Genomic DNA, 25161 nt, shown 5'->3' with positions numbered 1-25161 from the left:
TTTTAGGGTGGACTTTAATTATTTTCCCATTAAATTGGTGGTCTTTAATTTTTGTCCTTCGTTAGAACTCCTTGGTTTCGGGTTCGAACCCTTGCTCAGTAAAAAAATTTAAACAAAAATCGCAAGGTAGAGTTTTGCATGCAAAATCTGCGTTAAGGCAAAATTTTGCATGATTTGGGCAGAATTTCAAACTCTCCCTTAAGACAAAGTTTTCCCTTCAGGCAAAATTCTGCCTTGCGAAATTCCTTCTTTGTTTTACTGAACTAGGGTTCGAACCCAGAACCTCGGAGTATTAAGTGAACGGAAAAAAATTAAAGACCACCAATTTGAGGAGCAAAATTTAAAGACCACTCCAGAAGAAGGGCAATCCGCGCAAAAAATGCAAGTTATTTCCCATGCCTTTAAAGAATTTATGTCCCGTTAGGACAAAAATCAACGATCACCCCATTTGAAGGACAAACCAAGCAAATTATTTTATTGATGTTGCCATAAATCGGTCTCATTTAAAAAAAAAAAGAATATACAAAGATTTGAAAGAACATATTTTTTGACTGTGTCTTAACCTTTTAAAACATAGTCACTTTGATATTGATGTTAAGACAAATTTTTTGAATTGAAAGTGGTAAAGAAATAATACAAGTAGATGATAATATTCTAATCAATATATTCAATCAAATAAAAGGATTTGGTCTTTTTCAAATCTTATATCGCTTATAGAATAATGTACAGTTCTTGTAACAGTTGCCTCAACAAAAAAATATTTTTTTGAAAATGACTATTAGAAGAAACTGATTATAAAACAATTATTCGTAACTTTGCATCTAAAAAAACAATAAAAAGTAGATTTCAAATAAAAAACATATATATGATTTATTTATTTTTGAGACAAAAAATTAAGGCCTCTCACTAACTTTTGGCTTTAAGCTAGCAAGAGTTTTGAGCCACTTCTGGTGCATCGTCAATCGTGATAAACTCAAGTTCAAGGAAATTGCTTCTCATCAGACCAGCAAAGCAGTGACATCATTCAGGTTCTTCGAACCAATGTTGAATTATTATTCTCCAAGTTACTTTACACTTTATAAACCTCCAATGACATACCATGATCTCAGTAAGACCACAAACTTCCACTGAAACATAGTCAAAGCAAGTAAGCATACTTCCACGGAAACATACTCAAAAACATTTTCGGACACCTCTGAAATCCAGTAAACAAGTGAAGGAAATGAAGAGAGTAGAGTTAGTATTCATTCCTGGTCCTGGGATGGGTCACCTTGTATCCACTGTGGAGATGGCAAAGCAACTAGTAGATAGAGAAGATCAACTTTCCATCACAGTTCTCATCATGACACTACCCATGGAGACAAAGATCCCATCATATACTAAATCACTGTCCTCAAACTACACTTCTCGCATAAGGTTGCTTGAACTTACCCAACCTGAGACCTCAGTTAATATGGGCAGTGCTACTCATCCCATGAAGTTTATGTCAGAGTTCATCACCAGCTACAAGGGTCGCGTCAAAGACGCCGTTGCTGATATGTTTAGTTCGTTAAGCTCTGTGAAGCTTGCGGGATTTGTAATAGACATGTTCTGCACTGCAATGATTGATGTAGCGAACGATTTTGGAGTCCCAAGTTATCTCTTCTACACTTCTGGTGCAGCTATGCTAGGACTCCAATTCCATTTTCAAAGTCTAATTAGCCAGAATGTGCTTAGCTACCTCGATTCTGAGTCAGAAGTACTGATCCCCACTTACATTAATCCGGTTCCAGTCAAATGTTTGCCTGGGTTAATCCTAGACAATGATGAATATAGCATCATGTTCCTCGATCTTGCAAGAAGATTCAAGGAGACGAAAGGAATTATGGTGAACACTTTTGTTGAGGTTGAATCGCACGCTTTGAAAGCTCTCTCTGATGATGAGAAAATCCCACCAATCTACCCTGTTGGGCCTATACTAAACCTTGGAGGTGGTAATGATGGTCACGGAAAAGAATATGATTCGATTATGAAGTGGCTTGACGGGCAGCCTAATTCATCAGTGGTTTTCCTCTGCTTTGGAAGCATGGGGAGTTTCGAAGAAGATCAGGTGAAGGAAATAGCAAATGCTCTAGAGAGCAGTGGCTACCAGTTCTTGTGGTCGCTAAGGCAACCTCCACCAAAAGACAAGCTACAATTCCCAAGCGAATTCGAGAATCTTGAGGAAGTCTTGCCGGAGGGATTCTTGCAAAGGACTAAAGGAAGGGGAAAGATGATAGGATGGGCACCCCAGGTGGCTATTTTGTCTCATCCTTCAGTAGGAGGATTCGTATCTCATTGTGGTTGGAATTCGACTCTGGAGAGTGTTCGTAGTGGAGTGCCGATGGCAACATGGCCAATGTATGCAGAACAACAGAGCAATGCATTTCAATTGGTGAAGGATTTGGAGATGGCAGTGGAGATTAAGATGGATTACAGGAAAGATTTTATGACAATAAACCAACCAGTGCTGGTGAAAGCAGAAGAGATAGGAAATGGAATTAGGCAGCTGATGGATTTAGAGAATAAAATCAGGGCCAAGGTGAGGAAGATGAAGGAGAAAAGCGAAGCAGCTATCATGGAAGGTGGTTCATCATATGTAGCTTTAGGTAATTTTGTTGAGACTGTCATGAAGAGCTAATTTTAGCAACAAGAAGCTGGAACTGATCTTGCCTAAACCAGTACTATCATCAGTTTTGCATCAGTTCTTTAAATAAAGTAGAGATGCAACTTATATATTTGCAGTCTCGGAGAGCAGCTTGTTCTAAGTTCAAATGCTATACAATTGCAATCTTCCCTCCTTTTCTTGCCCTTACGAATCATAGTCCGGCTTCCTCTTCCTCCAGCTATTGCTGGAACAATTCGTATAAATTTCTAGACTGCAATAATTAATTTTTTCAGTTAAGAAATGATGTGTCTGCTTTTCCTTTTCTTGAGCAATACCATTTACAGATGCAAGACTGCAGCTTAAAGAACGTATACTGCAAAAATCTTTCTTAATGACAAATATGTATTTTAAGATATGAAGCCCAGTTCAATCATCTAAAAATCCGATCTTGTTAAAGGATATCAGTAGAGGGATGTTTAAGAATCACTCTCTTGATATTGTTCTACATGTTATCATGTAGGACATATTGAGGATGAATATGTCCTATATGATAACAGAAAGAAGAATAAACAAATTAAATACAAACCAAAATGGATTATGCCCAAGTGAATTGAGGTCGGAAATAATGGTGAAGATCTCGGTTATCAGTTGAATGGGAAAAAGGAAATCAATGTCTAGTAGCATTCCCAGTACTGGTTCATGTAGTGTTCATTCAGAAGTACTGCTTCAGCAAAGGGTTCTTGTTAGAGCAATTTCAACTCACATGTTGCTTCCTTTGGGATCACCACTGCAACATTCGTAAGAGGGGTTGATGGAACATTACAAAATGTAGTAGTATTAGATACTAACAGTGTAAACATCTTTTATATTATCAGTGAATTTGAACATCTGATAATACGCTAGTTATCATATTTATCATGTTACCAATTAATAATTATTAAGAGATTTACCTATAATTACCTTGTACTAGACATGATAATTTAGAAGCTCTTTACATTGAATGAACACAAAGAATGCACCAAAGGGTAGATCAAAGATGATGGATCCCTTTCCCTATATGCTATTCTGTAGAGAAATACCGCCATAAATTGGTGTCTGAAAGAGTCAAATTTTGCTTTGAAGTAAAAAACAGAAGAATCTTAATTTATCATATACTCACAAGTTGCCAGCCAAGGCATGACATCATTATAATTCTTGCTCACCAACTCTATTTGATAGAAACTAAGAGTCCACCAAACAGTATAGAGAACCAGGTTCTCTATCTGTTACCTCAAGTAAACGACTGAAAGTAAATAACACAAGATATTTACGTGGAAAACTCCTTATTCAAGGGATTAAAAATCACGACCTACCCCAGTAGGATTTCCAACTTCACTAAACTGAGCAACTTCAGATTACAACCTATGGCAACCTAGGAATTAACCTTTTAATCCCTCACCCCTTACAATAACTTTATTGTAAGCACTTTACAATAACTCTATTGCAAAGCTACAAACCTTGACTAACTCTAGCCAAGAAACCAAAACAACAAAGGTTGTAACCTGCCCTACAATGACACTTCTTGAAAGTAGTGTAGGATTACAAATAAGGAACATAATGACAAAGACACAACAAACCTAAGGAATTAAGACATCTTCAGTGTCCGGATCTGGTCCTTGAGTTTATAGCAGCATTGTTCTTGTGAGAACCTTGAGGGCATCGGCGGATAACAATTGAGAATAATGTATTTTTCAGATTTGCTAGTGTTAGGTTAAGCATTGCAACATGTTGTATATGTATTGGAAAGCATGTGATAATCATGTGATAGGGACATTTCATCTTTTGGTTTGGCTTCTGGCAAGCACGCTGCAGCTGTGCTGCTGCACTGCTACTGTCAGTACAGTGCAACAGCCTTTATAGCTATAGAGTTGACTTGTACGATATCCAAGGGAACTAATCCTATCTAGTCTATCTCCAAGGGAACAGATCCCATCTGGTTCCTCGAGCACATTTGTCAAATCATCAAAATTTAGAATAATCATAACTTATCAATTTCTCCCTTTTTGATGATGACAACCCTATAATTGATATTCCTCTTGAGAACTAGATTCCCACTTGTTCCCCCAGCGAATCAGACCTATCTTTCAAGCATAACAACATGTGAACATAACAACATATCAATTTTACCCCTATCACACATCATGTCAATTTACCCCTATCCATTTCCTTTGAACTTCCCCCTTTTGGCATCATTGAAAAGAATAGTAAGAGTGACAGAAGCAAAAAGAAGTTCAGAAGCATTAACTCATGGCCACTTAGGCAACACAACATTAGAAAAAACATAACACAAGCTAATATCATTGCATATAGAACAGAGCAATTTCCCAGATTTGATTAGTCATAGCAAAAACATAGTAGTTCCAACAGCACAAAACATAATAATTAAACAGCCACAAGTACCAATGTCATTAAGGAGGAATAAAAACGTAACTTCAAAGGAATAAAAAAGAGTTTAAGATCATAGGGACTTGAGGAGGGACAAGGTAGGAAGAGGCTAAAGGGAGAAGGCTTTGAGGAGCCTGTCTATGTGTTCATTAGCAGACCTCTGATGTTGGGACATTTTCTCACGAAGCACCTCAAGATTTTCTTTCAATTTCCCATTCTCACCCTTAAATCATCGTTAGCTTGCTCTGCAGCACTACTAGTACTAGGTTCCAGTGTTTTCTCCACAAGTTTAGCCTTCAGGATGGCATTCTCTGCCTTGAGTCTTTATATCTCATCTATAAGCTCCTCGTGGGCATCAATCAGACTCAAGATAGTGGAATTGCTGATAACACCACCACCGCTCCCCTCCCCCCCCCCCCCCTTTTGGCACGCACTCCTCCAAAGTTCCTATAGTGAATATTTGCTTCTTGGATCCCACAATGGCCTTTCCTGTTTTGACCTTAAAATGCTCAAAGACCCTGTTTAGAAAGAATCCATACGGAAGACCATGCTTGCCTTCTCCCGCATTAACAACCTTTACCATATGTCTATCATAAGATCAGGCAGACTGATTGAGTTGTAGCTCACTAATGCCTCAAGAAGCACCAGGTCAAAGATGGAAGCAATGGACCTTCGCTCAACTCTAGGAAGCAACACTTTGCTTACTAGCTCAAATATGAGCTAAAACTCAAGCTTAAGCTGCTTCTTGAAGAGCCTTGCTCCAGTAGCAGTCACTCCTTTCTTCACAACCAATTTTATGGACCCTTCAGAGGCTTCACCATCCACTGTCTTTAACCCATTAGTTAGAACATCAAGAATTTTACCTAACTTCTCTTCAGTCAACTCAAATTCAGTCTCATTCACATCCAAGACCAGGGTATCATCATCAGTAATAGAACAGTTTCACATAGAACTTAGCCACCGCTTCTTCAAACACACTGAGGGCCAGAGAGACAAAGAGATGAGTCTATTTTTGGAACTCAATAATGTCAAGAAGTTCCCTCGTCCCATTCTTTTTAGCAATATTTAGGTCAAATATTCTTCCCAATAGCACTTTCACTCTTCATTTTTTTCTCACAAGAAGGGTCTCCTCCAATTCACCTTCCTCATCATTTACAGTCACCACATCAGTAGGTAACTCTTCTTCCTCATCAACTAATCGGTTTTTCACTGATCCCATTCTTCTCTTTGAGAAGGATTTATCTTTCATAGTAGATACAATTTGTGTCTTTTTCTTCACTCTAGTCATAGGGACTCTAACAGAAATATGCTTTATTTTGCTTTCACCAGCCTTCTTTACTCCTTTAGAGGGTCGTTTGACTACAAACTTTAAAATAAGATCATCATCAGAATCAATGGCCTGAGGGGAGTTTGTGGGACAAGGTTCCTTCTTAGGAGAGAGAGATCTCACAAATACAACAATGGAATTAGTTTGGGGAATAATATTGACATCCTGATTGACCTTTGAGGAGCCTGGTGTCTCGTCCCAAGTAGAAGCAGTCTTGAGTGAAGAGGACTCAGATTCTCCTTAGGTTGAGGAACCAGGCCCCTCTTTTTGTTTCCCCATTTCTACCACACTCATCACTTGTTCCTGAGAGGGATCAGGTCCCTCATTCAGTTCCCCTTTTTCAATTCCCCCTTTACCACTTCCTTCAAGGCTTATAAACCCAACAATAGTTTCAACCTCACTTTTAGTGACATTTCCCCTAACATCTCCTAAATACTTATCTACCTCTTTAGCATTATCAATGAGAACGGAGTTACCTAATTTTGCTGGGATTTCTTCAATATTTTCTTTGTCACCAACATTTTCCCTTTCTTCTGCAACATCAGCACTGATAATTTCATGCATGTTCCCAAAATTCAATTTCTCAGCAACAAAGTCCTGAATATTTATACTCACACCCATAGCCATAACCTTTTAACTAGACAATTTGACCTCGTCGTCCTTTTCATCCATTTCTTCTGTGTTTTCAAGATATTTCGACACTGAGACAGTTTGTCCACTTTCAACGGAGTCAGTTTACTCAATAGGATCAGAGGTTAAGGATGAGGACATGCATTTCTTAGGAGTTTGACTTTTGCGAATCTTAGAGGGACCAAAATTCATTAACTTTATTGGTGTGACAGTGGGGTTTTGGTCTGTGGAGATTGGGGCTTTTGGGGCTGATTCTTGCTATTTTGGTTCCGATGGAGTTGGATTTTTGGATGGTGAGAGAGTGGGGTTCATTTCTGATACAATGGGAGACGAAAGATCATGTTGGGACATGGTTAATTTGGAAGCAAGAAGACAAAGAGAAGGGAATATAGAGAGGTTTAGACGTTTCGTAGTGAGAGAAAAGAATGAAAGAGGGTGCTTTGAGAGTTTTAAGTGAGAAGAGAGACAAGAGCAGTTGTTTTAAATAAAAGGACAAGGAACCAATTTTGATTGGGTACGATGAAAAGGTGTTAGATATTTGGGTTGGTTCGGAGGAATTGTAACGTTTGAGATTTTATTTTGGAGGTTAAGGCGGGAAAGAAATTAATGATATGGCACTCTAAGCAATTCAAAAATATATAAGTGCTGAAGAGACTACTAACCTGAGTCACAGAAACCAGGTTCCTTGACAATTTTGAAAGTGAGGGCAAGAGCTCTGAGTAATGCAATGACATCCATACTTGTATTGTCCTGAAGCTGTCATGTGTGTATACCTGTAACAATATAAGAGTGAGTTAGATGCCACCAAAAATACTATTTAGCATTGTACCTTCCCTCTTATCATAGCCAATCATAGAGGTAACTGGTGAGTGGGTAACTAGTTGAGCTTGATCAAGCCCAACTCAAGCGATTTCTTTCAAAGTGTTCCCTGCTCAGTGCCTTGGTGAAAGTGACTGCTACCTGGTCCTCTGTTTTGTAGGGCCATGTCTGGCAAAATGATTAATAACTGACAATAATTTGCAGAAGGTAAAACGTTCCCCCATTAGACAGTAAGTTAATATTATTTAAAGGCATAATACATAAACAGACTCTCAAACTTGGCCTCAGCTGGCAAGTATGCCCTCTAACTTTGGGTGTGCACAAGTAGGCACCTCAACTTGTCTAAAGTTGAACATGTAAACACAAATGCTGACGCGGTACTGATATGGCACATAAATTTTGGAGGGCCATGTCATTACCAAGTCAGCATTTGTGTTCACATATTCAACTTTATGCAAGTTGAGATGCCTACTTGTGCACACCCAAAAATGGAGGGCATACTTGCCAGCTAAGGCCAAGTTTAAGGTCCTATTTATGTATTATTCAAATAGTGCATAAAATTATAGCCCAAATCTAGAAACATTGATTGGGAACTTAGCAATGCTCATGGAACTTCACCTTGATGGCGTGATAATTTCATCAAGCGATTGGTGCTTAGCATTATCTTCATCGACACCTCATTTGAGAGTATTAAGCTTGAGAAATTGTAATATTTCAGCTGCGCTTGGTCCCCTCCTCCTAAATCTTCATTTCCATTCAGTCATTAATCTCAAAGGGAACAATTTATCCACTACAGTTCCAGAATTCCTAGCAAATTTTACAAAATTGACATCCTTGAGTCTCTCCTATTGCAACTTGCAAGGTGAATTTCCTAATAATATCTTTCAGGTACCAACACTTGAATATCTTGATTTTTCAAGCAATCAACACCTCACTGGTAATTTACCTGATGAATTCCCGCAAAATGTTTCGTTAAGGCAAGTATTCCTTAGCTACACAAGTTTTGTTGGTTCGCTTCCAGATTCAATCGTTAACCTAAGCACTTTGACCAGGCTTGACTTGTCTGCTTGCAATTTCAGTGGAACTATTCCATCAACAATAGAAGATCTCACAGGCTACTTCATTTAGATTTGTCATTCAACAACTATATTGGTGCAGTTCCGTTGTTTCACAAGGTTATAAAGCTCCATTACATTAACCTTTATCGAAATGATCTATCAGGTCAACTTACTTCTGCTCATTTTCGAGGCCTTTCAAACCTTGTTTATCTATACTTGGGAAAAATCCTCTTGGTGGAACCTTTCCCTCGTTTATCCTTCTTCTCCCTTCATTGAAGTTATCTTTTTCTTAATGACAATCACTTCAGTGGAGAAGTCCATCAATTCCCGTATGCATCCTCCTCTCTTCTGGATACAATTGATCTGAGTACTGACTTTCTAAATGGATCAATCCCCCTGTCTTTCTTTAGATTCGAAAAGCTTACTGTGCTCTTACTTTCTTCCAACTTGTTAAATGGGACCTTTAACCTCGATATGATCAAAGGGCTTCCTAGTCTAACCAGACTCGATCTTTCTTACAACAGCTTGAAAATTAATACCAATATCAGTAACTATACCTCAATTCCTCTTCCCCAGATGAGGATGCTGATATTGGTTTCATGCGGGTTGCAAAATTATCCTGATCTTAGAAACCAATCACAGCTAAGCTACTTAGACCTTTCGCACAACAAGATTAAAGGGGAGATACCAAGCTGGATTTGGAGAGTTAGAAAAAGGAAGATCTCTTTCATCTCAATCTTTCTTACAATCTCCTGGAGTCTCTGGAAAAGCCTTACTACATACCTACCAAAATTCAGATCATTGACTTGCATTCCAACAGGATTAAGAGCAACCTACCAATCTCCCCAGATTTAGCTATGTATGTGGACTTCTCAATCAATAATTTCTACGATCCAATCCCACCTGAAATTGGCGCTACTCCTTCTAGTCTTGTCTTCGTGTCGCTCGCCAGACTCTTTGATCAAAATAAGCTATTATTTTAGCCAATTCATTAAAATAATATATTTTTTTGAAAATTTACAGAACTAGAATAAACGTATTTCACAGTAACGTATTAGACATTATTTTATTCAAAAAATTCAACGGGCAAAAAAGTTAAAGGTTAACGGTGTTAAAGGGTAATTCGTTACTGTGAGTAACGTTTTATGGTTAATACGTTACTGTGAGTAACGACTCTAAAGAATACAAAATCTAACATTGATTGATCTTAAAGTCGTAACTCAGAGTTACAACTTCAGGCTAAAACGTAACTGACAGTAACGTTTCTACAGAATCCAGGCACGAGCAGTTAAATCCTGCAAAGAATTCTTCAAATTACGAACCCTTCTGATTGATGTAATTATAAAACTTTACCGACAATATTGATTACCCTTAAAAAAAAGGTATCGATTAGCCTTACAAAAAGATACTGATTAGCCTTAAAAAAATATTGATTAGCCTTATAAAAAAAAGTATTGATTAGCTAAATAAAGTAGCAGTTTTTCAATTTCAAAACAACACCAGCAGTGAGAAATTATATGAGCAGAAGTTGGTTAATTCTCCCTTTCAACATTTTCTTATACATTTTAAAGTGCAAGATGGTTAAGACCCAAAAGAAATTAAAGATATAATGTCTTAAGTTTACAACAATAACTACTAGTAATTAATGCTTATATATCACAGTCTTTTCATATATGAAAATTAAGAAGCAACCATCTTTCATATCTACTGCTTAACGAAAAATACTCCATCTTCTAGAAACAAAACAACAGCTAAATTTGGTCTCTCAATTCACTTCGCTGGAACTAAATTTGTATAAAGCAAAACGGCAGCGAAGAATGGTTTCCATCAAGTTGTAGACTAAGAGACCTTAGTGAATCATATATACTCCATAAAATAAAGCACTCAAATCAGCTAGGATAAAATAAAGAACTCAAATCAGTGGAACATTGAAACCATTAATTAACCATAAAACGTTACTCACAGTAACGAATTACCCTTTAACACCGTTAACCTTTAACTTTTTTGCCCGTTAAATTTTTTGAATAAAATAATGCATAATACGTTACTGCGGAATACGTTTATTCTACTTCTGTAAATTTTCAGAAGAATATATTATTTTGGTGAATTGGTTGAAATAATGGCTTACTTTGGTAAAAAATTCCGCTAGCCAAGAATAAAATTAACAGATCGATACCCCATTACCCATGCAACCCTATTGACTTTCAAGTTATTGATTTGTCAGACAATTCCTTAAACAGTGAAATACCTTCACGTCTATTGCGAAAGAGTGACTATCTCGGGTGCTGAATTTAGGGGGAGACAAAATAAGCGGCGGGATTCATGATACGTTTCCAAAGAATTGCTGGCTGAAAACTTTGGACCTCAGTAACAATACTTTACAAGGAAAAGTTCCAAGATCCCTGAAAAATTGTGTGTTGCTAGAGGTCTTGAACAACGGAAACAACAAGATTAAAGACAAATTTCCATGCATGTTGAAGAAATTACACGGTTTGCATGTCCTAGTCTTGCGGTAAAACATGTTTTATGGGAATCTCCAGTGTTCAATAGCTAATAGCACCTGGCCGAGAATTCAAATAGTAGATCTCGCTTCCAACAATTTCAGTGGTGATCTGTTACCACAATACATCTCAAATTGGGAAGGCATGGTGGGCAGCAGCAACTACGATAACTTGCATTTTGAAGTGGTATGGTTCAATAAGGCATACTACCAAGACACTGTGACTTTAACTCTAAAAGGGCGACCGGTGGTGATTGTGAAGATTTCGGCTGTTTATAAATCCATTGATTTATCTGGCAACAACTTTCATGGTGACATACCTGATATATTGGGAGATTTTAGGTCATTTTACCTTCTTAAAATATCACATAATTCTTTGACAGGAAAAATACCAACAGCCCTCGGAAGCTTGACTCAGCTTGAATCTTTAGATCTTTCGACGAACCAGTTAAGTGGAAGGATTCCCAATGAGCTTGTGAATCTCACATTCCTTTGTGTCATGAACCTGTCTGTTAATCAACTATCAGGAAGGATCCCAAGAGGCAAACAATTGGACACCTTCTCAGAAGATTCCTATCGAGGGAACACAGGGCAGTGCGGTTTCTCTTTAAAGACAACATGCACGGTTACCAAAGAAGATGAATTGTTGCAACCTACCAGCCATCCGAAACATGAAATTGACGGGGAATATATAAGTTTTGCCTTGGGATCTTGTCTGACTTTCGGCATTGTAATCTGGCTGCTTTTGAATAGCCAAAGATACAATGAACGCGTTGATAGAGCTCTGTTCAGAACTTTTGGTGAGATGCTAGGAAGAAGCTTTCAAGACAACATTTTGTGGGAAGAAAAACAAAAGAAGGTAAGGCGAGAACAGTTTTTCTCCGTAGAGCAACAGAAAAGATAACTGCTGTAATATGACTAACCCTTAAATTACCCTGTTTTTTTCGACTGATTTAAGTGCCTATTGAATGTATTAGGAATGACTAGTTTGAACTTCAGATTTATGAAATAGTTTGTCTTTTAGAGGATGGGATGATAATGTGCATATAATTTGACCCCAAAATCTTTTGTGATTCTGGTTTAATTAGTTGTTGGTTACATTAGCATTAAAAGATAACAGGAATCAAATCTCATCACTGTTGGTTTCATCTTAAAACTAACCAGAGGGAACTACACCAAGGTAGGGGTGTACATGGACCGGGTTGGTTCGGGTTTTTTAAAGATCAAACCAAACCAATTGCATCTGGTTTTTAAATTTATAAATCAAACCAAACCAACAAAAGTCGGGGTTTTCAACCTCAAATTTTCTCGGTTTTTTGGGGTTGCTCGGCTTTTTCGGATTTTTTTCGGGTAAAGTCTTCATACAAAACATATAACTTGTACTCAAATATTTCTTTAGTCCTACTAAGATACGACTATCTAATTAAGATATTTATTAAGAAAATAACACAAAACGCGAAATGAGAGATGACATTGCACTAACATATTCAACGAAAAAAATTAATGAAATTGCATAAAATAAAATGATCATAATCTAAAAGTACTAAGTCGTGTTACAATAAATACGGCTAATATATAAGGCATGTAGAAAATGATCATAATCTGAAAGTACTAAGTTATGCTAAAATAAGTACGGCTAATAAGTATTAATTACATGACTAGATATTAAAGAAAAAAATAAAATTATGTATTTTCACTTTCTAAACTAATATAAAACTAAAGCATAGATCTCAAAATTATTGTCATTCTAATGTTAGATATGAATTTCTTTTGTTAACATTAGTATTGATTTGATTTTTGTTGAGTTTTATTTAAGTTACTAATATTATTGGGCTATAAAATTTATTGCACCATTCAAAATTCTAATTCCAAGCTTGAAATAATATGTTAAAAGATAAAAAAACATTGAAAAAGTTAAAGAAACATTTATAAATTACATTATAAATAAATATTTTTATGTATAAAATATGTTTGGAATTTTATAAGTGTAATGTCGGGTTGGTTTGATTCAGTTTGACTTTTTTTAGTTAAAACCAAACCCAACCAATAGTGTTCGGGTTTTTCTTTTTAAAATCAAATCAAGTCAAACCAAACTACTAATCGAGTTTTTTTTTTCGATTTGGTTCGGATTATCGGTTTGGTGCGATTTGTCGGTTTGCTTTGTACACCCTATGTGGAGGTAAAGTAAGAATGTCTAGCAAATGCATATATGTGTGTATATATATATATCCATCATGAATCAATAATCTATAGAGAGATATTTATAGCCTACTTCATCCTCCTGGATGCCAGCTAGTGTTTTATCAATGATATTTGGAAGATTTATTGCACTGTTCTGAAAGTGCACTATGCAAATTTGAGATCATTTCGCAAAGTTGAGGGACAAATTTGGACCCTTTTTGTGTTGAAGTGATGATTAAAGGAAAAACATGGCATTGCTTGCAGTTTAATAGGCTCACTGAAGAATTAACAAAGTAGGGTACCTATTTCTTTTCACTTAATGTCTTTTTTTTTTTTCTTTTTCTGTTCACGTAATTCATCTGCATAACATGAAAAAAAGTTAAAGGAATCTTTTTAAGCACAACATCAAAATAAACTGTAAAATTTTCACACAAGAATTACATTTCTAAAATGAGAATGCAGTTGTCCTGAAGACCCAATCTATTTTCATCCAATTACCAATCAAACTGTGGAAGAAAATTGGAGTAAATATCTCAAAATGTCATTCAATTATGAGAAATTATGTAGCAAAGTCATTAAACTTTGTTTTGTATCAATAGAGTCACTCAACTTGGGCCTTTTATGTTATAAAATCACTCAACCAAATTTGTCATGAAAAAACTCCACTTTGCTCCCTTAACATTTTGGGTTTGGGAAATAAGACCCTCTTCACATTATGAAGGGTGTAATAAACTCCCTTAATCTTAAATCAATGACTAGAAATGAATTGGATTATTGTATATATTTTTAAAACACAAGTAACTGCTAGTACTTACTTTGGGAAAATCTGTTAACTTTGAAGTATGGCGTGTTACAAGGGATTATTCGTAGCTAGCTATGATAATAACCAAAGTCTACTACTAAGATGGGGAAAATGATATGCCTAATGTTCTTTTAAATATGGCTGAAGGGATGTTACTTAGTCCACCAAGGCTCTATTTACCTGACGATGAAACTACTATTGCCTACCAGAACTTATGGAATTATACCTAATTTGTTATATCTACCAGCAACTTAAAAAAATAGGTTCTACTAATTATGAAAAGAGAGTTTAAAATAATCGTGATTTTTAATAAGAATTTGAATATGTAAATTATTATTATGTGTGTATTTGCATGCAGTTCTTTTATTACTTCTAAAGGGTTTTGTTCTTAAGAAGTGCAGTGCTATTCCTGAAAATTTGGTTCAAAGGAAGCAATAATTCAACTCATTTCTAGCCATTGATTTAAGATTAAAGGAGTTTATTATCTCATTCAAAATGTGAAGGGAATATTATTTCTCAAACCCAAAATGTAAAGGGGACAAAGTAGAGTTTTTTTAATAAGAAATTTAGTTGAGTGATTTTATAAGAGAAAAACTCTAAATTGAGTGACTTTATTGATATAAAACAAAGTTCAATGACTTCGCTACTTCGCTACATAATTTTTCATAGTTGAGTGATGAGATATTTACTCAAGAAAATTGCTATTATAAGCACAAAATCCTCTATCCAATAGTCATGTGGCAATTTGCGAGAGACTCTATTTGTGATGCTGATTATTACTCCGTTTTGTCCATCACCTGCTCGATAAAACGTCCAATGGAGGTATATGAAGAGCCACCTTCCTTTAGCGCCAATCTGCTCTTCTCCTTCATGTCTTTCACTTTCACCCTTATTTCATTTTCAGGCTCCATTAGCTGCCTTATTGCTTTCTCTATCATCTCTGTTTTTACTATAACATTCGAGTTGTTCCCTCTGAGATCCTTCCTATAATCCATCTTAATCTCCATTGCCACCCCTAAATCCTTTACCAATTGAAATGCATTTGCTTGCTGCTCCGAATATATTGGCCACGTTGCCAGTGGCACTCCGAACCAAATACTCTCTAAAGTAGAATTCCATCCACAGTGTGACACAAAGCCGCCTACAGCACCATGAGACAATATTGCCACCTGGGGTGCCCATCCTATCACCTTTCCGGTTTCTTTCGTTCTTTTTAAGAACCCGTCAGGCAAAACATCTTCCGAGTTTTCATAGTCAACTGGAAAAACTCCATCTTTAGCCAAAGGCTTTTTTAGCGACCACAAGAACCGACATCCACTGTTCTCCAAAGCATATGCAATTTCCTTTATTTGCTCCTCATTGAAACTTCCTAAGCTTCCAAAGCAGAGGAACACTACTGATGAAGCAGGTTGATCATCCAACCAGTCCAAAATTTCCTGTTGAGACGAATCTTGATTGTTAACACAAAGGTTTAGCAAGGGTCCGGGCGTGTATACAAGTGAGATATTCTCGTCGAGAGAGAGAGATTTGACAGCATGAGATTCAAGTTCCAAGAAAGTGTTTATGATAATAGCTTTAGCTTCTCGAAGCCTTTTAGAAAGATCAAGGTACATTGTGGAACCATCTTCCTTGTCCAATGCTATAGATGGCAAACATTTAGCCGGAAATGGATTGATATACGTTGCCACAGAAAGTTCTGCTTCAGGGTCATCCTTGTAATCTGTCACATCTTGGTCAAAATCAGCCCTAAGACACTGCAAATGGAGTTGAAGACCAAGCATAGCAGCACTAGACGTGTAGAAAACATAAGTCGGGAGTCCAAATTCATTGGCTACGTCTATCATTGCAGTGCACATCATGTCAATAACAAGGCCCCCAAGACGAGTCGATCCTGAATTCAGGATTTCAGTCACGGAGTTTTTTACTTGAGGCTTATGACTTGAAATAAATGTGATGAAACTGTTAACGTTTGTGAGTAGCTGTAACATGGACTCGTCCTGAGGGAGTTCAACGAACTTCATTTGAGAGTTGTAGTTTTGGTTTGTCAAGACTGATTCGATGTAGGAACTGAGCTTGGTGTCGTAAGGCAGCTTGATTATGAGGACCGTAATCAAGAGATGTTCTTCTCTAGATATTAAAAGCTTTGCCATCTCCAGTGTGGGTATTAGGTGGCCCATTCCAGGAATAGGAACGAAAACCAATTGTGTTTTCTTGGTCTCTTCCATGTTTTTTGCTTGAAGAGGATATTGAAATTTGCTATGGCTCATCACTGGGACTTGATTTTGTACTCATTTTATGAGATGAAGATCCAAAGACTAGTGGGCACATGGAAGAAGGGAAGACCAATAGACTTGGTGAGCAAGAATGGTAATGATGTCATGCCTTGGCTGGCAACTTATGAGTTATATAATAAATTAAGATTTTTTATTTTTATTTTTTTGTATTTAAAGCAAAATTTGACTCTTTCAGACACCAGTTTCTGCCTGCTTTTCTTGATAGAATAGTATTTTTGGAAAGGGGTCCATTCCATCATCTTTGATCTACCCTTTGGCGCATTCTTTGTTTTCATTCAATGTAAAGATTGTTTAAACTATCAGGTCACTTTTAAGGTAATTATATGTAAATCTCTTAATAAACATTAATTGGTAATATGATAACTAACATGTTATCTAATGTTCAAATTCACTGGAAGTATAAAAGATTTTTACACTGTTAATATCTATAACTACTACATTTGTGTAATGTTCCATTAACCCCTCTTACGAATGTTCCAGTCGTGATACAAATGGAAGCAACATGTGAGTTCAAATTGCTCTAATGAGAACCCTATTACTGAGACTATACTTCTGAATGAACACTACATGAACCAGTACTGTGTATGCTACTAGACATTGATTTCCTTTTGCCCGTTCAATTGATAACCAGGATCTTCACCATCATTTCGGACCTCAATTCACTTGGACATAATCCGTTTTGGTTTTGATTTAGATTTACTTTATTTACTAGATATCTTGCTATAGTAAATAGCTCCATATTGCAATTTAATCAAGATTTGGCGACAATTCAGTGTTGGATGAGAATATAGGATCATCATTTTGTCATGGAAATAAATAGGTATGTGTCTCATAGGAGCAATTGCTTAAGTTCAAAGGTGGTCCAACGGCTGGTTCCATGAATTCAACTAAACTCATTGCTTTCAACTCGAACCATGTGCACATATAAAAAAAAATTGAAATGTATCCAGAGTTAAGTTATTGTTACTATACAGTATGGGAAGAATGTGACATCTTCTAAACTTCTATATCAAGTACAATACTTGGTGTATCAGTTTAAAAGAGTTAGATGTCCCTGGATGTTGAACATTCCTACAGACTGGCCATAGATAATCAAAGTTCTAAGCAATTACAAACCTACGCTATTCTATGCTAAGGTTTACTGGAACGTACCACCTACAGGGAGACTAAAATGCAATACAGATGGTGCAAGTAGATACAACCCTGACAGAAGTTCTTATAGTTTCTCTTCAAGGGATAAATTTCCTTCCCCGCGAGTATAGCATGATGAGCCCAAGTTACGGCAGCTCCAGGGCTTCGATCAAGGCTTATAAAAGCATCAACCTCATCCTAAAAGGACGAAGGGATCTTATTTATGCTCAAGCTCAGAAGATCCACGATAAAAACTAAGCGTCCACCAAAACAGATAAGGTACCATGTACCTTATCAGTTCCCTTAAGCCATAAAACAGAAGGTAAACAAGACACGATATTTACGTGGAAAACTCCTTGCTCAAGGGATAAAAACCACGACCTACCCTAGTAGAATTTCCAACTTCACTAAACTAAGCAATGTTTCAGATTACAAGCTTTTGCAACCTAGGAATTAGACCTCTAATCCCTCCTTTACAATAACTCTATTGCAAGTACCTTCTTTGACTAACTCTAATCAAACACCAAACTAATTCAGCTAACTCTAGCTGAATCGTCACACCACTATGACTAACTCTAGCCAAGTGTTTACAACAAAAGCTTGATAAAGACAAAATACCTACGAAACTCTTCTTAAAGAAGTGTAGGTTTACAATGTAGAGATCATAAAGACTGGACAATTCTAAGACTCAAAACATCTTCCGTTGTTGAGATCTGGTCCTTGAAATTTGTCTTAGTTTGTTCTTGAAAGCGCCAAGGAGAACTGTGGAGGCTGCACTTGTACAAGTCTAATATTTTTAGGTTTTCAAATGTTAGGTTGAATAATGCTCAACATGTTGTATAAATATGAGACCAATAGAGAGAGCATGTGAGAAGCATGTGACCATGGACACACATACAGCTGTGCTGCTGCAGTTCTGCCAAACAGTGCAGCAGCTTTACAGTGGTTAAGTGTCGTGCAGTGCTCCTAGAGGACCTGATAGAGAACCTGGTCCTTTGCCCATTTGTCAAAGTATCAAAACTATGAAATGCTATAACTCATCAATTTCCCCCTTTTTGATGATGACAAACTTGTTCGGATATCCCCCCTGAGGACCAAGTTTCTTCTTCATAGCAAGCTCAGGTAGAAATGACGATGCAATTGTTTCATGTGTTTCTGTGAGACTCACAATTGTGCAATATTCAACCAGCTTGTATGCAGGAATTCCCCCTAAATATTCAACCAGCTTATATCCAGGAATTCCCCCTAAGGACATGTCCCTCAGCATCATTTTTCCATATTTCATCATAGACACTAGGTTGACAACACACAACTCTTCTCGCAACACTTGAAGAATAACAAGCATAGAGCACAACCTACATGCATCACAAACAACTTTTTCCCCCTTTTGTCATCATTGAAAAGAGACATTAAGCACAGGTTTAAAGAAGTTCAGAGATATTAACTCAAGCCATAGAAGCAGACTCAGAGGAACATGAACAGATGCAACCAAAGAAATACAGAAAAGAAGCATAATCATAAAACAGAGAGAGTGCGAGTGAATTAATATTCAAATGAGCTTAGCAGTCAATTTATACCATAAACATACACCATAAACTCGCCATATTGCTGATGTCATTAGTCAGACAAAAAAAAAGGTATTTGCAAAGACAAGGACAAGGGTTAACAGACATGGATTAACAACGAAAATGAACTGAGAGGATTGAATCATGGAATTACAGGTTTAATGGTATTGAAAGCTTTGAGCATCATGTCCAGCCTTGCATCTGCAGCTTTGTGAGTGTCCAAGATTTGCTCTTGAAGTTGTTCAACCTTCTTCTTCAGCTGAGCATTCTCTTCTCTCAACTCAGCAATCTCTGTTGTCTGCACTTCACTCGAACCAGGTCCTTCTACCTTTAACTTAGCAATGTCAGCTTTCAATAGAGCATTTTCAACCGGCAGCAACTCCATTTCAGCCAAGATTCTCTCGTTTACCTCAATGAGACTAGAAATAGTAGAGGTGCATCCTGCTCTTCCTTTCTTTTGCACAATGTCACACTCCTCTAGGGTGCTCGAGGAAAACATTTGTTTTTTAATTCCTTTGGTGACCTTTCCAGTGATTACCTTGAAGTGATCAAACACTTTAGTAAGAAGGAAGCCATAGGGAAGACCATACTTGTCATCCTTTGTGTCCACAACTTTTATTATATGCTCGATCATAATAGAAGGTAGGATGATCAAGTGTCCTCCATCCAGAATCTCCGTGAGGAACAAGTCCTTCTTAGATGCTATACACCTTTTTTCAGTCTTAGGCAATATCACTTTGTTGACTAGTTCGAAGAGAAGCTGATATTGTGGCTTCATCTGTTTCTTGTACAGAGTTTCAGTGGTCAACCGCTCTCCTATTCGGACTATGATACCTTTGAAGTTGTTTGAGGCTTTGATGCCTTTGTCATTTCCCAATTTTTTAATTCCTTCAATTGGGACATTCAGAATTTTTCCCAACTGAGCTTTATCCAATAAAAAACTCAACTTTTCCAACCTTACAAACCAGGGTATGACCATTAGTATACTGTAGATTCACAAAGAAATCTGCTAATGCCTTCTCACAGATGAATGCAGGCCCTTCAAAAAGATGATCCCAACTCTGAGCTCTCAAGATCTCTACAAAATCATCAAATCCTTGGTGCCCAATTGCCTCTGGATCAAACACTCTTCCAAGCAACAGTTTTTGACCTCTTAGATTTTCTTGTCTCAAGTTTTCTTCATCCCTTTTTTATTTTCCCTTTTTGCTGGAACCAGGTCCCTCAGTCGAGATTACTTTTCTTTTCTTAGAGGGACCCGCTTCCCTATTGACTGGGCTCTTTCTCTTCTTAGGAGAGGGGGTCACTTCCTTTTCCTTTATTATTTTTTCATTGACTTTCTCAGCTTCTACCTTACCCACATTTTCCTCTTCATCAATTACAGATCTCTTCTTTCCTTTAAAATTTCTTCTTTCTAGAGGAGCTTCCTCCTCTGTCTCTTCTTCTTCTTCTTCTTTATCAGACACAGTCACAACTTCCTCTTCATCTATCAAACGACTCAAGTTGACTGCTTTTGCCAACTTGCTATTCTTACCAGGACTCTTCTCCTTGTTACCTTGAGAAGCAGAGTAGAGTTGTGAAGTGGCCCTTCGTCTAGTAATAGGAGGTCCTTTTTCTAGAGCAGATGTGGATTTGCCCTGACCTCTCCTTTCTTTTGATTTTGCACTTCCAGTTCTTCGCTTGAGGAACGTTCCCAAAGCTACATCCTTATCTAAGTTTATCTATTTTATTTTAGGATTTTCCTTTGCAGATGATTTTGTGAGATCAGGTTCCTTTTCCGAGGGGTCTTCCCAGGAGACAGCGACTTTGGATAGAGATACAAACACCAAATAATCTCTTTCAGGACCAGTCCTTCGTTTATCTGCTTTGTTCCGCTGGAATTTTCCTATTCTCTTCCCGTTTTCATGACTTCCTTTTCAAATTCTTCTTCAATAGAAATCTCTCCAGAAACTTCATCAACAACATCATTCACAACCTTTTTGACAATGTCATTAAGATAGTCACCAATATTTTCAAGACTAACATTTACATTGTCACTTTCCGTTGGCAATTCCGGTCCAGATTTGTCATTGATTTCCACATTTTCAACATTTACTTCTCTTAATTTCGCTATGTTCTCACCCACTACAGACCCCTTTTGTCTCTTTTCACCCTCAGCAACTATGACATCCAAAGTTGTCTCTTTAACAATAGGAGCACTCAAATTCTCCGCACACCCAGCATTTAGAGATTCTTGATTAACACATCTCTCTACAAATTTCTCATTATTTAGAGAATCTGGGTTATCTGAATTTTGAGACGTCTCCTTTGGAACCCTCACTTCCCCTTTGACTAGATCCTCTTCCACTATCAAGTGGTTTTTGGTGATATCCTTGCTTGTCACCTCCATCCTATCATCCTTCTCAACAGTTTCCTTATAGAGATCAAGGTATGTGAGGTTGTCATGCTCCCTTGTGAGTCAGGATTTTTTGAAGGTTTTGGGATCATGGCGATGGAGGATTATTCTTCATGAGTTAAGCACTGGTCAGTAGTAGAAAGACCGATGTTATAGGGGAAGATGAGATAAGGTTTTGGTCGGATAAGCTTTGAGATTTTGTGGAAGTAGGGATTGACTTTGGATCCGATGAAATGGGTGGTTCGATAGAGGATGATGAGGGGTTAGTTTTAGTGGAGGTGGGAGGTGAAGATTTTAGGCCAGACATGGTTAAAATTGTGCTGAGGAAGAAAAGAATGAGTAGAAACGGAAAGGGGATTTGAAGAATTTGAACTTGTAAGAGGAGAGGTAAAATAGTAATAATTAATTTTTTGTTGGCTTAAAGGGGAGAAAAGACCTGGTTCTTATTGGTTAAAGAGAAGAAACGGGTCGGTTCTGAGAAGATGAAACATTTGTCTCATTTTAGAAGAGGTGGGAACTAATAGTGACATGGCACTCAGGCAAAATTAAAGCGTATGTAAGTGCCTGAAAAGACTACTAACCTGAGTCAAAGGGACCTAGTCCCTTGACACTTTTGACAACAGCTCAGGTACGAATTTTGATGAGTGTTATGTCTTCAATATTAGGTTGTCCTAAGATTGCCCTGTGAGCATACCTGTAATGGTATAGTAGTGAGTTAGATATCTCCAAAAAACACTTCACGCATTGTACCTTATCTCTTATCATAGCCAATCATAAGGAACTGTTAGATAATCTTGAATAACACTGACTCCAAATGATTTTCATTGATATGCACCCAACATAAGGCCTTGATGACGAAGTAATCAAACTGATATATGATGCAGACCATTATGTAAGATGTCATTTTATATTCACTCAAGACATCTCATTCCATGTGTGCTCTTCAAATTCATAAGGAATTCAGTTCAAAGAATTTCAGCATATGTGACAGACTGATGCTATTTGACTGAAAAGGAGTAGGGACCAGGTTCTTTCTTTCCTTGAAACACTGTTGTTCCTTGTTATCTATTGGCAAAGAGAGCCTCTTGAATTTAGTTGAGTTTTTCCATCCATCTCAGCACTTAGTATAAGAATTTATGGGTGCTGATTGTTAAGAGATTCACTTGACTAGTGATCTTAACGCCCTTTTATCCTGACCTTTTGAGCAGGTTCTTGATTTCACTTGAGTTGACTGATCAAGGTACCTTTTGATGCTACTATTGGTTAGACTAGAGGAAGATCCTTATTTTCCATTTCTTCTTCAAATATTTACTGTCCACGAGCTTGCTACCCTTCTCTTTTCTCTTCACATGTCCTTTCTAATGCAATCTTCTTTAGACTTCGAAAGAGGTTGGTGCACATGTTAAAGGAAGCGGGTTCTTTTATATCTTCTGAGCACTTTTCTAAACTCTCTTCACTTTCTATCCTCAGCTTGAATCATCGTTTTGACTTTTCATTTTGTCTTTCTCTGCTTTTGTGATTAGTTTCCCTTTAGTGTCAATCCTTTTTCAAGTCCTTCTCATGAATTGAGACTGAAGTGTTTGTACTAAGCTTGGGCTTCTTTTCCATTTGACAGCTCATAGAAGGTCTTCTAAAGCAGAAGTCGGATCAAGCACCTGTCTAGCACATAACATACAGAGAATACTATCATCCATCAACATTACTGTGAGAACTTAAGTATCCACTTGGCACTTAGCAGGAGATACTGCTTAGTGCACTTGTAGTTCAAATCTTCAGCTTGGTACATGCATTCAAAATTATGGGAGAGTGTCTTGCCAATTTCGCTCACACAAAGAGTATGTCATCTCTTCATATTACTACTTGACATACTCCTACATTTTAAGGCTTTGAGTGAGAGAAAAAAAAATGTTTATTCTTTCAACCATAGGCTCAGAGCAGTCACCATGTACCACACTATTAACTGCCCGGCTCTCACTTCAGCCTTTGCACATGATCACAAGTTGGACTTAGGAACCCAAACCAACTTGTTGGACTTAGTAACCCAAACCAACTTAGGTCCCAAGTACTGATAGAATAGGTGACCTAGATGTCTGTTCGCCCGTGTTGGTAGCACACTCTTCTTTTATGAGGACCAGGTCCCTGTTTTCTTGGTCTGTTATCAACATCCTATCTGTTTTTCTGAACAGACTGCACTTTTGCTTTACTCAAGTCCTTGCAATAAGCAGCATGATCATAATGAGTGAACCACCAGTTTTGAGTCGCAGAGGAGCATTCACCTTGCATATGGCAGTAATTCGTGATCATTTTAGCACTAAAGCTCTGTTTTTTATCATCACTTTTGCAGGCAACAGAGGTTTTATCCAAGGGAAAAATCAAAGAGAGTGATTCTTCAAGTTTAGTTTTGACTTGTTTTAGCTCCTTTTGAAGTAGTTTATTCTTTTCTACTTCATCGGTGAGATTCAACCTGGTATCTTCAAGTCTCCTTTCAATCTCAAGGTGAGTCTTACTGTCCTCTCTCCCTTGTTTTCTCCAAGGCGTGTTTATCCATATTTTCATTTGGCTGTTCAACAGGTCATTATCTCTAGACAATTCCTCAACTTGTTTCCTTAGATCCATTATAATGACTGCCATACCATCTCTCGCTTGCTCTAAAGTGTCAGCTTCCTCATCTAGAGTATTTTTCTCATTTGCGAGACTATCGTATGCATCAATCAATACACTTGCAAGAGATATTAATTTCTTTTGAGACGTAGTTTTTCAGATTTCTTTGAACATTGAGAAGATTTACCTCATTTTCATTCTCATCTTCAGATTTTGCCACAAGTGCAAATAAGGAATCACATTGTGAAGATTCCCCAGTATCATTTTCGTTGTCTGAGGTATCTTCCCAACCAGCCAGAGCCTATTCTACCATGATGTCAGCAATAGTTTTTTAATTAAACTCCTCGACCGAGACTTGGTTCTTCTCCTTTCCTTCTCGAGCATTTCTACTACAGCATCCTATTTTTGAAAGTTCCTCAGTAATAAGTGTTAATTCGGATTCCTCATTTCCCAGGTTATTCTTATCCTCATTCTTGGCAACTTTCCTTTCTAGCTCATACGCCTTGAGATCATATATAAGTTCATCAAGAGTTATTTTGCTAGATCTTCAGATTCAACGATGAAACATACTTTCTCTTCCCATGAAGTTGGCAATGCCCACAGTATTTTGCGGTTAAGGGATTCTTCTTCATATTCTTTACCTAGAGAGCGAAGCTCATCAATGATTGAAGAGAATCTAGCATACATGTCAAAGATTGACTCACCATCTTTCAGTTTGAAGAACTCGTATTCAGTAGTAAGCATCTCAATATTGGACAACCTTGCCTTCCAACGTTCATAATATCTTGGTAGCCTATTGGTATATTCTTCT

At 37.3% G+C, this 25161-nt stretch overlaps 5 protein-coding genes across 5 annotated transcripts; 3 read left to right on the top strand and 2 right to left on the bottom strand.

Moving 5' to 3' along the window:
- The first annotated feature begins 976 nt into the window (after window positions 1-976).
- On the top strand, window positions 977-2833 carry LOC132618878 (anthocyanidin 3-O-glucosyltransferase 2-like). The gene has a single exon (XM_060333878.1). The coding sequence runs from the start codon at window positions 1223-1225 to the stop codon at window positions 2657-2659; it is 1437 nt and encodes a 478-aa protein (XP_060189861.1). The 5' UTR covers window positions 977-1222; the 3' UTR covers window positions 2660-2833.
- Window positions 2834-8426: 5593 nt separating this feature from the next.
- LOC132619652 (receptor-like protein 7) lies at window positions 8427-8954 on the top strand. The gene has a single exon (XM_060334490.1). The coding sequence runs from the start codon at window positions 8427-8429 to the stop codon at window positions 8952-8954; it is 528 nt and encodes a 175-aa protein (XP_060190473.1).
- A 2449-nt stretch (window positions 8955-11403) lies between these two features.
- Window positions 11404-12288, top strand: LOC132619651 (putative receptor like protein 25). Its single transcript, XM_060334489.1, has one exon. The coding sequence runs from the start codon at window positions 11404-11406 to the stop codon at window positions 12286-12288; it is 885 nt and encodes a 294-aa protein (XP_060190472.1).
- Window positions 12289-14945: 2657 nt separating this feature from the next.
- Window positions 14946-16901, bottom strand: LOC132617009 (UDP-glucose flavonoid 3-O-glucosyltransferase 6-like). The gene has a single exon (XM_060331851.1). It carries the CDS (start codon window positions 16632-16634, stop codon window positions 15144-15146), a length of 1491 nt encoding a protein of 496 aa, XP_060187834.1. The 5' UTR covers window positions 16635-16901; the 3' UTR covers window positions 14946-15143.
- Window positions 16902-20547: 3646 nt separating this feature from the next.
- LOC132619649 (uncharacterized) lies at window positions 20548-21743 on the bottom strand. Its single transcript, XM_060334488.1, has 2 exons — window positions 21264-21743; window positions 20548-21075 (listed from the first exon to the last, which is right to left on the bottom strand). Exons 1-2 carry the CDS (start codon window positions 21741-21743, stop codon window positions 20548-20550), a joined length of 1008 nt encoding a protein of 335 aa, XP_060190471.1.
- Window positions 21744-25161: the final 3418 nt, after the last annotated feature.

Source organism: Lycium barbarum, chromosome 11, assembly GCF_019175385.1.
Source record: "Lycium barbarum isolate Lr01 chromosome 11, ASM1917538v2, whole genome shotgun sequence".
In the NCBI taxonomy this organism is placed as follows: Eukaryota; Viridiplantae; Streptophyta; class Magnoliopsida; order Solanales; family Solanaceae; genus Lycium; species Lycium barbarum.
This window is presented reverse-complemented; position numbering and strand designations above follow the sequence as displayed.